Source organism: Theobroma cacao, chromosome 1, assembly GCF_000208745.1.
Source record: "Theobroma cacao cultivar B97-61/B2 chromosome 1, Criollo_cocoa_genome_V2, whole genome shotgun sequence".
Taxonomy (NCBI): Eukaryota; Viridiplantae; Streptophyta; class Magnoliopsida; order Malvales; family Malvaceae; genus Theobroma; species Theobroma cacao.
The window spans coordinates 30,703,547-30,716,190 of record NC_030850.1 but is presented as its reverse complement, the minus strand read 5'-3'; the positions used below and the strand labels follow the sequence as shown (position 1 = coordinate 30,716,190).

Genomic DNA, 12,644 nt, shown 5'->3' with positions numbered 1-12,644 from the left:
CCGTGAAGTAATCGTAAGTGTAAAACAACACCATCAATCGACTTAAAAGAAAAAAATAATTTAAATATTTTATATTTAGACATTAACACCGTTTACACATTTAAGATGAAGTTTTTATTTTAAAAATTAATAAACTCAAATATAATTACGTATCAAAAGTTGATAAAAGTATGTGTGTTTTATTTTATTTTTTTAACTAGACTACAGTACGGAATTCTTAAAAGGTCTAAACCCTCGGCACAGACGAGATTTTATTCAGAAAGTTCTTACTAGAAAAGAGAGAAGCAGAAAACAGAATGCAATATTACTATGAAAAAAGTATTCTATGAAACCCTTTCTTCTGTTACAATTATTCATTCACTCGAGACGGTGTACTACAAGTGAACCTGCCATTCTGTATGTTGCAAGTTTTGATCACAGTATTAAGACAGAAGCTTTCAGAGAAGCTTCTGATTGACTCATACAACCGAGGTGGTCTTCTTCGAGAGCAGATCTTCTAGGGATTTAGAGCTGCTTGCTGGGGGGCTGCAGGTGAAATTTTGGCATACAAGAGCAACCACCTTGTCAGCGGCAAAATTTTGTCTTGCCATGAGGGCAACCTTGCTATTATTCGCTTCCCAAAATTCCATCTCTCCTGTGTTGGTTGGATCTATGGGAATTACCTGCCACGTATGGAATGAGACCAAGGTCAGAGTAGATAACTTACTACAAGATCGAGAAAAGGTATTTAAGTATTGTATTTACTGTTTTGTTGGGATCATATGAGGCATGAGCAGCAGCAAGCATGTTTTCAAACTCTACTGAAGACTTATGGCCAACCAATACAACTTGCTTCCTGGAAGGAACACACAGCATATCGGCTGCACAACACATCAGCGGCACTGCCATTGCCATATCCTTCAATCTTGTCTCAAAAACAGCCTGCAAAACATAGACACAGTCCCAAAATCAAGCCACAATTTATAAAAGCAAGTTTAAGTCGAGGAAAATCAATCAATCAATCAATCAATCTCAATGAAGTAAGACAGACCAGAAGATGCCCTGCGTTCTCCCTGTAACGATCAGATTTACTGCCAGAAACCATGGAGGCCAATCTCACGAGATTGATTGCAGAGACTGAGTTTCCTGATGGTTCTGCTCCATCATGATCTTCCTTTACACGGAGAAGAACTGAAGGGTCTTCTCCTGGTGTGTTAAAATAGGCTCCACCTTCTCTATCAAGGAATAATTCATCCTGGACCACAAAAAGTGAAAAGTAAGCTAGAAGAATATTGGGGAGGAAAATAGTAGAAGAATCTATGGAAATTGGACCATCTATAACACTGGCCTGCATATCCTGCAGTTCAGTTGCCCAAACTAGCCAATCAGTACTACCACCACACTCATAAAGATCCAGCAACCCTGAAATTAAGAAAGCATAATCATCTAAAAACCCAGGTGCCTTGGATGGGCCATTCCTAAAGCTATGCTGAAGCCTGTGTGTTTGCTCATTGTACAGATGTCTTCTAATAAAATTTGCTGCCTTCTCTGCAACTTCCAAGTACTCCATAGGCTGGAATTATCAAATTAGCAAAATTAATATTCAAATAAGAATTACCCAGCAAAAAGATATAATAATAAAAAATGAATAGCAAGAAAATACAGCCCCTGCTGTCAACGTTACTCATGGAGTTTGAAAATCATTGAAAATGTAATTAGATTCCTGGGATCTTCATGTCCCAATCAAGAGCTGGAGATAACTTTTTGGCTAAGCATTTGAGCCATAACCAAGCTCCAGCATCAGATGAACTCACTAATCACTAAGATAATACAAATAGAATCTAATATTTAGTGACAGTAGACAAAATTTTTAAAATGCATATTGTCCCAGAGAACTAGCTCAACAACCACTTAAATGCAGTTTTATTAGCATGTTTGCTGCAAAAGGTCTTACATGCATAGTTTACTACAAACAAAATCAACCGCATTTATTTTCCTACTGCTATAGATTTGATTCGGTAAATGGCATGATGCATCTGAGCTGGGACATGAACTAAACAAAATAAGCATGGTTGAACCATTACCATGATGCTAAGCTCAACCGCTACTAATTCAAGTATGACAATTCAACTCACTTCTCTGAGTGAAAGTAAAATCTTACATCACAGCCAACTACAGGAAAGTTGACACACATGCCCTGTGATTCACCTTTGAGGATTTTAGATCCTCTTGCAAAAGCTGAAATTGCAAGTCCATTCCATGATACAATCACCTAGCAAGCACATAATGTAAGTGTGCATGACCGGTAAGAAAAAAGGTAATAGATGAGTCACCTAACATTATTTCACAATTTATCAGAAAAATACCTTATCATCCAAATGTGGCCTGGGTCGTTTTGACCTTACATCAAAAAGCTTCTTTCTGCTTTCACCTAGAATATCAAGATACTCCTGGATTGGCATATCAAGTTTTGATGCCAGTGCTGAAGAATCATTCCTTTCAATGAGCACATTCTTCCCTTTGAATTCATTGTGTGGGTCACTCATTCTAGAAAGATCACAGTTTCCCGAGGGCTTTACGTAGTAGTGTTCCCTAAAAAGACTAGCATGCTTTCCAAGAATGTCATCAATCTTAAACAAGAAAGATCAACAATATTGTTCAGAAATTTAGGATAAGGAGGGGGAAAATTTTCAAACATTTGATAATAGAAAAGAATATACATTACCCAATGCTAACCGCTATGGCTAATCACAAACACATGCACAGCTTGCATACACAGCTCAACTGAGAAAACTATTTAGTAGATGCCGAAAGGGTTATTTGACATTGTCCAACAACAAGAATGACCATCTTTTATTCAACCATGAAGTTTGAAATTAGAGTAAAATGAACTTACCCATGTAAACAACAATTTAATTGTTTCTGAGCATGTATGCTTAAAGCAGATAGGTGAGAGATGAAGTGGGAGGTGTTAGACCGGCAGATAGAAACAATGATGCAGCATACACCTAGAACCTCTTCAATTAAGATATGAAAAATACAATAAAAGGCACGGTCATTCTAACCAGCCGAAGAGAAATAGGTAAAAAACAAACATTCAAAATAATTCAAAACCAAATTCTCATCATACTGAGACAAGAATCATGCTGAATAAATAAATTCTTTTTCTACTATTTAACCGAAGCACAGGAATGCTAATGTTAAAATCCTAATCATATTGAGACAAGAATCATTGCTGAATAAAATCTTATTTTCTCCCACTATAACTTAAGCACAAGAACTCTAATCTAATGAATTATGTGTGCACAATCAAAATTGATGGAAAAGAACCTCTTTGCTTGTCCATATGTAGAAGGCTCCCTCCTTTTTCTGGGTTTCACCTTCAAATTCAGCACTATCAGCATCCTCTGCTGAAAAAATTTCACCTTCTGACCCAATCATATCCCTCCTCAAATAATCAAGGATATCACGGGAGACAAATGAATAGAATACATCTTTAGTGATGGAAAAAGCATCCAAGTAAACATTGACAAGTTGCCCTTGGTCATACAGCATTTTCTCAAAATGAGGAACTGCAAGAAAGGATAACAGTTACAATGATGTCCATCATAACAAAAGAAGAAATAAAAAAATTTTACTATTAAAAAAAGTTGCTGGAACAATTATACACCATAAAAAAAGTAAGAACAAAAATAGATGATGTGGTAATTATGAATAGTAGACTATGAAATAGAGATAAATATGTAGCAATCATGTTAATATATTTTCGTTATTTGGAAATCAAAAAGGAAAAGACAAAGAAAAAAGAGAAACTGACCATGCCAGAATTCATCCACACTATATCTGTGAAAACCGCCTCCAACGTGGTCGTGAATACCCCCTCTTGCCATACATTCCAAGCTAAAGAAAACCATTTTCTGACTTTCCTTTGCACCTCCTGGTTTTCCACTTTCCTCTAATTTTTTGGAATGATAGAGCATCAATTGAATCTCAACTGGTCTAGGAAACTTAGGAGCAGATCCAAACCCTCCAAGCCTTGAATCATAGCTTCTAGACAGCTGAAAAGAAATGCAGTAAGACACTCCAGAAAAGTAAAATATTGATCTATATGGTACATTATTGATGGTCAGGAAAGAATAACAGTTTCATACCCATCAAGTCACAAGATTAAATTCCCTTGCAAACAGGACATATAAAACTGAGATAACTACACTGAAGTTTCATCTTCATCAACATGAAAAATTGAGTTTTTTTTTTTTCTTGAAGATGGCTAAAAACAAGTTCCTCATCAACAAATGTGTACTTATACATAAAAAACTTTTTAATCTTTTTCGTCCTATCAGATGAGTGTAAATGCTGCAAATGGTACAGTAAAGTGCTTACTCCATTTTTATACAAACAAAGTTTGTAGAAAAAGATAAGGTGACTCAGACAATTACCAGATCAATAAAAATCAACTATTAAGTTATACCAACACTACTAATTTCGATTGAGCTATGTGTGTTCCTGAATAGGCCATGTCATGTTCTCAAAAGATAGAAGCATACCTGCTCGGCACATAAGCGTAGTGCGTTTTGAGGGAGCCCATCTGGCAATTGATTTGAACCTGCGCTAGTTGACAATGCTTCTGACAGCTGTTCAATAGCAAAGGCTCCACTCTTAACAAGCATGTCTCTTTTATTATCCCAAGCATCCTTCACCTTTCTGAAACAGTCGAAGGAAAGGGAAGGAGAGGGGAGGAATACAATGAGCAAAGCAGAAAAATAACATACATTATTGAAACAATATGAAATTGAGAGGGAAAGTTTAAACTCAAATTTTAGCACTACCACCTAGAAGGGTCACCAACCACTGCTTACAACCCAACCGAAAAGGAAGTAGTAAAGAAGATAGAAACAAAAAAAAAAAGTTTGTGTTTCAGGAAGAAAATATTGCTAACCTTAAAATGGTCTTAAATCCAGGTCTTCCATACTTATCCTCAGGAGGAAAGTAAGTTCCACCCATTAAGGGTTTTAAATCAGGTGAAAGGAAGACGGACAGTGGCCAACCTCCACCAGCATACAGGGCCTGCACATATGTCATGTAGACCTAGAAAAATGAAATTATTTTGTTAGCATGATATATATTAAGCATGGGATGATAATCTGACAAATGTTCATGATCAACATTTAGCTTATGACCAGTTGTCAAGCAATACAAATCATATATAACATCCTAACTGTAGTATAAGCATATAAGTGCCTCTCTGGTACATTGCATCTCTTCTTTCTTACAAGGGCATTCATTTGTGTTAAACTATGTAGTCACTAATCACAAACAAACAGACCAACTGTGCAAAAGAGCTAAATAATTCCTTTAGATCACATTTACCTTGTCAACATCTGGCCTTTCTTCTCGATCCACCTGTAGCAGGGGCATGGTAGAAATTAAAATAGTATGGGAGATCATATGCTTTAGAAGCCCTTCTGGTCAGTTCATGACTTACCAATGCAGAATTGGACATTAGATATTCAAAAAGATGTACAAAGTACAAAAAGAAAACTAACTAAATTCACACTCACCTTAATACTCACAAACCAATCGTTCAACAACTTTGCTACCTCTTCATTTTCAAAAGACTCCACCTCCATAACATGACACCTTCACAAATGATTTCAAAACGATTCCGTGAGTCATAATTTCACTATTTACATTAAATGACAAAGTAGTCCAGATGTCAATTTGCACAAACGAGTAAAGACTTTTACCAGTGGCAAGTACTGTATCCAACTTCAAATAGAAGACCGGCATCAAGTACACGACCAAATAACCAAAATTAGTAAGATATTGGTAATGATAAAACTGCAAATTATCCAAAGGACACTATGTATGAAAAGATTCTACTTGATAAGAAAATTGGCACGTCTTTTTTTCTTGCTTCTGCGAAGGCTTCTTCGCTCCAAGGATACCAATCAACCTTCAAATTAAACCAACATATAAATAACATAAGAAAGTGAAATCTAGAACAAAGCCGTGATTTATTGAAATGATATTTATTTATTTTGCTAAATTTTATAAAATCAAACAAAAACTAAAATCTGCTGAGCTGGAATGTTAAAAATCTCATTAGTCGCATATCCCAAAATAAATGAATTGATAGAATTACAGGGTTATGAGCATGTTGAAGAAGATAAGGACTATGCTCAGCTGCGAGACGATTAGTGTAGTTATGTGAGTGTGAACTTGAAGTCGTGGTCCCTTCAGCCATGGCAAGGACCTTGAAGGCGTGAATGGGTCGAGGGAAAACGCTCGAGAAAGGCCAAGAAAGTGAAGGACAGTGAGCGTAGGTATATGGGAATTTTCTTGGTAATGAAGAGAATCTATTATGGCGCGAAAAGAAAGCAGGAGGAGGAGAAGAAGAAGAAAAGAGAAGCAGAGTTTTAAGCATAGATTATGGAGAAAAAGAGAAAAAAAAACCGAAAAAGAAGGAGGATCTTTATAGGGAGTAGGGGAGGTTGAGGTTGCGGTGGGGAAGCGGAAGACACAGAAGGGCAACGATTTTGGAGGAAGTGACATATGGTGACGAGAAGGATGTGACATGTGGAAATCTCAGTGCTGGACGGGGTTTCAGGTGTGACAACTGCCCACGCGTCCAGCAAGTCTCCCAGTGGATAAACTTGCGCTGAACTCTTTCTTCTACGTAGCGGATGTTAATAATAACAACAAGCTTATAATAATAATGCAACCTCTTGGATTGGTCCTTATGCAAAGCACTTTTTCATAACAAAAATTCCAATTTAACCAAAAAAAAGTTAAACGAGTCGTAGGGTAGGACCGAGCTCCACAAGTTCGGTGGGGAATAGTACAACTCTATTTGTTAATCCTATATTTACTACAAAAAAAAATTCACATCAAATTCATCATCATACAAAGTAAAACTATAAAGATTAGATTAATGTGTCATCTAAGAATTAGTCTAAACTTTAAAATCCCCTTTTTGGACCGCACATCAGCTCCGAAGTACCTGCCTATTAACTGGCCAATACTAGATGGGTTTAGCCCATCTCCCCACTTCATCAGTTAATACTTGCGATCTCAGAAATGCGAAATCTAGTCTATTTGTCATTTCGAGGGTACAACTGGACAACAACCATGTTAAATGGGTGCTCCTTGAACTATTGGATCTACGGGCATTGAGTGTATAGGATTACAATTACAATAAAATTCATTCCAGCGTCTAAATTTTACAAATGAAAATGGTTTGCCTTTCGATCTATCAAGATTAAACTATTGGTAAACCCGGTCATTGCATTTTTATATGTGAAGTTGCCCTTATATTTGGACGATTTTCAGCCACCTAAGTGAAAGCATTGGTATTCACCAGCTGACTCTTTGTTGATGGGTAATTTCTTGACTTCTTCAAAGTTTACGCCATTTCTTGCCTTACATCCAAATACTCCAAATGCACAAATCACAGAATGCTGCAGTTCAGCTGGGTGTTGCAGTGACAGACTCGGCAAGCTCTTCCAAGAGTTCCTTCTGTTCCATAGCAGTACAAGCCTGCAAAAGGCAAGAATTAGCAGTGCAATTTCAATCATTCTTGAACGGAAGTAATGGAACCTTATTCTACTAATTTTCTAGTTTATCCAGAAACAAGTTTATTACAAAATATTGGGAACAAAAAGAGAAGGACTATGGAAACAGAAATGGAGATAAAAATAGTACCTGAACTGCATTCTCGATATCACCTTCAAGAAATGACATAAGCTCAAAGTTCATCTTTAACCGATGGTCAGTAACCCTATTGTCCTGATAAATGGTAGCATAATATTCGTAAGTTTTCACAAGTGACATAATACTAATGTCTTGTACTAAGCCATTGGATTCTAACTAAGGCAACAAAACTAACCACTAGTCATATGAGCAATTATATGTGCGTCTGTGTGTGTGTGAATTCTTTTTTCAAATTGCGTAAATTTAGCTCAAATGTTCATATATGGTTTTAATAAGGTGAAAATGTGGTATCCAGTGAGCTAAAAGCAACTTAGCAAAAGCAATGTTGTAGCCAGACCTTATAATTGTAGGTTCGAATCTTTTCAGCACGAGCACCAGTACCAACCTACATATAAACATACATACATAAGGCACTTCAATCCACTCCCTGACATTTAATACCCAATAAACAATCATAGAAAAGTAAATTCCATTTTAAAGAAAGCAATTACACAAAATCAACTCAATTTTCCTATGCATAGAAGTTTATCACTCAAAGAATATCCTGATATTTAGAGAGAGAATATGAAACTACAAACAAGTAAAGGCAAAACAATGACCAGCAAAGGATGTTGCTAACATACATAAGTGAGCATGATGTCCATATACATGGAAGACTTTCAAAACATTCCCCTAGGTTCTCTTAAGAAAACAATAATTGCAGTGTTTAGTTGTATGTGTTAGCTACTGCCTATAACCTAAAAGTTAATGATGACGATGATAATCCCACCAACAATTGAAAATTGCCAAGTTGCTGTCCAACAGTTATAATGTACATGCAAAATAAGAAGGGAGGGAATGGGGGCAATTTGAAGCTGACATCAAAAACCATTCTAATTAGCTCCCATGAAACTGCAAACTCGTGTAACAAGCATCAACAAAAACCAGTACATACCTGTGATTTTCGTTGACTCCTTATCTGCTCTTGCTGCTCCCTTACTTTTATTTCATACCTGTAAGGATGACATGGATCATAAGGAATGGACCAAAGAGGAAGATACAAGCAAATTTTGAGAGAAAAGAAACCCAGGATGCTGACTACTTATCTCAGGTAACAATTTATAATTATTGAGTAAAATAAATAGTACTGTACACAACAAAAGCACCTCATAAGAAATTTCATTTTTCTCCAAAATATTTTTAAGAATAAAAGTAAAGTAAACATAATATGAATATTTAGAAAATAGCAGTAGATGGTTAAGTTGAGCCTCACAATTTTGCTCGTAGTAGCTGAAGAGCACGATTCTTGTTCTGAAGTTGGGTCCTTTCTTCAGTACAAAAGATGCGGATCCCTGTTGGTTTGTGGAAGAGATCAACTGCTGTCTCGACCTTGTTGACATTCTGGCCTGCATGATAACTGTGTATAAGAAAATCTTCACCAACACATGGGAGAAAGCAAGGGAGACAACATGAAGAGCTGCAAATTTTCTTGATCATGATACAATCCATATTCTGTGAATATATACCTCCAGCGCCACCAGATCTTGCAGTTGTAAGTTCAATGTCTTTTGGATCAATTTCCACCTCAACTTCATCGGCCTAACCCAAGATTCATCTTAATCACAAGTGAGTTCAAATGAAAAAAAAAAAAAGTTGTGATGAAATATATAGAACACAGCAGCTAAGATTCAATGTAACATTACAATATTAAACAAATGCAGGCAAACAATAACCCTTCAATAGGCTTAACTAATAAACATTTATCCCTTGACTCGAAACAACATGGAAATGACATCTCTCACAAACAAGATGTCTCAAGGCAAACATGATTCAGGTCTGAAATGTAAACTACCTCAGGCATGATGGCTACAGTTGCAGTAGAAGTGTGTACACGGCCCTGTGCTTCTGTCTGAGGAACACGTTGAACCCGGTGAACACCTGATTCATATTTCAATTTGCTGTAGACCCGATTCCCTTTGACCTCTATCACACAGGTTTTGAATCCTCCCTTTTCAGCCTTGAAAATATAAGACATCTCTGACAGTCATATTGAGAACAATAGGCTGGATATTTCTGCTGGTCTTTGAAAATTATAAGTAGTGACGCTAGAAAAATTTATACACAAAATTTTAACTAAAAATTTTTGGCAATAAGTACCAAAGGTCATGTTAACCACTAGTCATGGTTTAATAGAATGAGTTGCTAATGACACCCATAGTATTTTAGTAAGAAATTATTTTTTAAAAATGTAAACTTAATATTATTGTAATAAGACGTATAGTAATACCTCAGAGTATGAAACTAGGGTGGATTTCCAAGAGTTCCGCTCACTGTACTTTTGATACATCCTGACCTGGGTATTTAGAAAAAGGATATTGAAGGTCCATTAAGATGTGTTTAAAAGCAAGGTTAGCCCATTTCTATTCAACAATATAGCAGAAAATTGGTCAAGAAACAAGTAAAATATCTCATGTAGCCTAGTTCCATGAAGCTGGTGATGCTGACAATAAGCAGATACAGAAAAATAAATGGTTTCCTGTTTCAAGGCCATGAATTTTTTCTACATATTTTAACTGTAAAATTTTCTTTCCACTTCTTTGCCATATAAATAATAACTGCATTTAGACTGCCTTACATCATTCAAAACAATGATAAGGCATGATTCCAAGCCATAAATTTGAAAGGATAAAAGAAACATGTACCTACAAGATCACCGGCCCATAGTCCAGCCTCATCACCGCCAGTACCTGCCCTCACTGGAAAATGGACAAGCATAGTTCAGATGATGCATCTATAACTATTATTTGTATCACATGGGATGCTCAACTTGACCATTGCTTAAGTAGATGGAACCATCCACCCAAGAGGAATGAAAATCGTGCCTATTTCTGCGCATGAATATTGCTCACAATGCAGCACAAAAGTGACAGATAGGTATTGCTAAAGCCTGAATGTTGTGCACCCTACAAATTTGGTTACTCAAATATCTTCTCAACAAGATTAAGAAAGATTGTAATAATTACCTTCAAGCATTATATTCCTCGCATCAAGAGGATCACTTGGAAGCAGCAGCACCTGTCAAAACAGAAAGTAACTTGTAGTTTGAGAAACAATTTATGAGGAGCAAAAAGCAAAGATAACATGAGCAGCAAAAACAGGACATATTCAACCAAGAAAAGATGAATGATAATTAGAAATTAGAACGACAAAAAGCACAGGGTGATTCCTCTACAAGGCCCGATAAGGGTTAATGCTCATCAATGAACAATATTATATAAAATATATCCAATCAGAAATAGTTTAAGTATAAATCAAATCCAAATTGTTGAAAACCAAAATAGTCAGTGAAACATTTTTACAATGCAAAAAGAAATAATCGAAACTACTAATCATGCACTTGACCAAGCAGACAATACACACAACTTATTTAATGGGAAAATGGCTCCAAAATATTGAAAATAATTATAGAGATGCAACTCAGGTATAGCGCAAAAGTTTTTGCCAAAAACCTTAAGCTTCTCCTCAAGTTCTTTCAATTGACTGGATAAAGAGTTGATTTCAGATGCTATCATCTCAGCCATATCTTCATCAGTGCCCTCCTCTTCTGATAAAGCTGCCAAAAATTACAAAGAAGAAAGAGGATGTTGAATAACTTTTATCATACAGTAAAAATTTTTTAAAAAAGATAAATGTAAGAAAAACCTTTGGTCTCTTCTAACTGCTTCTCACAATCCTTAAATCTCCTAAATGTTGATACAACCTATCCATCAAGAAAATAGAACACAAAATCTATTTCAATGAAAACTCTAATTACCTATGCCAGAGATTGAGTACAATAGTCAGCATAAGAGGAAGCAAGATGAAATTCAGTACCTCATCAAGTTCTGCCATAGATTGTGCCAGTTTTTGGTATTCAATGTGATTTGAGACAACATCTGGATCAGCAAGCCTAACCTACAGTATCATTGTTTCAAGAAACACAAAACTTACTTAAACAACTGCATGAAGTGACTACATAAGGGCACAGAGACAACATTTCCATGCCTAAGGTGGAGAAACCATAGATAGGTAGTTTTACTCCTCTGCCATACAGAAACACAACCGTTCCCATACTTGTGCCTACAAATATCAGAAACAGTAGATGCCTAAAATGAAAAACTTCCTAAAGAGGTAGCAACTTTTATGCTTTATGATAAGGTTAGAAGACAGACCTTCTATGTTAGTCCACAATGGCTGGAATAAATTTGCATTTATGAGAATAGGTGAGACTATAGGCGAATTGGGATTTCCTCTTTTCTTTTTTCAGCAAATTTTATGTTTCCTTATTACTGGATTAGTGGCTAAATGACTAACTTCCATTAAGCATTTTACATTCTCTGCCAAGCAAGCCAACAAAAACCATGCGGAAAACATTTTAAAAATTATAATAAATCTAACACGCTTGGAAATCAATAAATCCAATCCTAATTTTGATATAAAAAACTAGGTAATCATAAGATAGACCAAAAATTTAAAAATCGTACCGATAATTCCTTCCACGTCTTCTCTGCAGATTCCAGTTTGGTTATCAAATATGGCTCCTGTAAAAATCAACCCAAAAGAAAATCAGCAAAAATTTTACTTCTGCCATATCTCTGCCAATATTTTTCTCTTCAAAAAAGACGAAGTTCCTGTCAACGCACCGCTATGCAAACGATTCTTGGAGCTCTAAATGTAAGCCAAGGTCTGGCCACCACCAAACCTCTCGACTGAGGAGCAAGACGGTGTCTCATTGGGAAGTGGTTGAAGCTAGTAAACATTCGAGCTGTGGAGCTCATCGCAAGGCCGTTCATTGCTGCGGTCGCAGCTAATACTTCTGAGAGAGAAATTTGTTTGAATAAATGACGGATAAAATGTGAAGTGAGCGACAAAGGTTGGAGGGCGGGACCGAGCGGCTAAGGAAAAGACACGGTGGCTCAGCGGAACTATCCCAA

At 36.3% G+C, this 12,644-nt stretch overlaps 2 protein-coding genes across 3 annotated transcripts; both read right to left on the bottom strand.

Moving 5' to 3' along the window:
• On the bottom strand, positions 282-6,614 carry LOC18613495 (spermatogenesis-associated protein 20). Of its 2 annotated transcripts, XM_007050757.2 has the most exons (15): positions 6,125-6,610; positions 5,863-5,935; positions 5,727-5,748; positions 5,541-5,619; positions 5,350-5,382; positions 4,919-5,067; positions 4,527-4,683; positions 3,797-4,037; positions 3,310-3,551; positions 2,346-2,609; positions 2,141-2,251; positions 1,328-1,552; positions 1,031-1,234; positions 745-921; positions 282-662 (listed from the first exon to the last, which is right to left on the bottom strand). In XM_007050757.2, the coding sequence occupies exons 1-15, from the start codon at positions 6,404-6,406 to the stop codon at positions 459-461; spliced, it is 2,463 nt and encodes an 820-aa protein (XP_007050819.2). In that variant the 5' UTR covers positions 6,407-6,610; the 3' UTR covers positions 282-458. The 2 variants fall into 2 exon arrangements, with proteins under 2 accessions (XP_007050819.2, XP_017985462.1); XM_018129973.1 differs by having other exon boundaries at positions 1,031-1,552; positions 6,125-6,614.
• LOC18613494 (peptide chain release factor APG3, chloroplastic) lies at positions 6,885-12,644 on the bottom strand. The gene is made up of 15 exons (XM_007050755.2): positions 12,354-12,644; positions 12,195-12,251; positions 11,545-11,625; positions 11,374-11,431; positions 11,181-11,284; positions 10,695-10,746; positions 10,378-10,427; positions 9,959-10,024; positions 9,524-9,688; positions 9,198-9,270; positions 8,945-9,077; positions 8,627-8,684; positions 8,030-8,077; positions 7,684-7,767; positions 6,885-7,518 (listed from the first exon to the last, which is right to left on the bottom strand). Exons 1-15 carry the CDS (start codon positions 12,501-12,503, stop codon positions 7,447-7,449), a joined length of 1,251 nt encoding a protein of 416 aa, XP_007050817.2. The 5' UTR covers positions 12,504-12,644; the 3' UTR covers positions 6,885-7,446.

Bases quoted from the DNA above. Each gene is read 5' to 3' on its own strand.
- LOC18613495 (XM_018129973.1), bottom strand. From the start codon at position 6,406: ATGCTTAAAACTCTGCTTCTCTTTTCTTCTTCTTCTCCTCCTCCTGCT. The intron at 5,383-5,540 runs GTGAGTGTGAAT...CCCCTGCTACAG, and splicing joins ATTGGTTTGTGAGTATTAAG to GTGGATCGAGAAGAAAGGCC. The intron at 2,610-3,309 runs GTTCTTTTCCAT...TTCTTGTTTAAG, and splicing joins ACATATGGACAAGCAAAGAG to ATTGATGACATTCTTGGAAA.
- LOC18613494 (XM_007050755.2), bottom strand. From the start codon at position 12,503: ATGAACGGCCTTGCGATGAGCTCCACAGCTCGAATGTTTACTAGCTTC. The intron at 11,432-11,544 runs GTACTGAATTTC...CTTGATGGATAG, and splicing joins CTATGGCAGAACTTGATGAG to GTTGTATCAACATTTAGGAG. The intron at 9,689-9,958 runs GTATTACTATAC...TATATTTTCAAG, and splicing joins CCCTAGTTTCATACTCTGAG to GCTGAAAAGGGAGGATTCAA.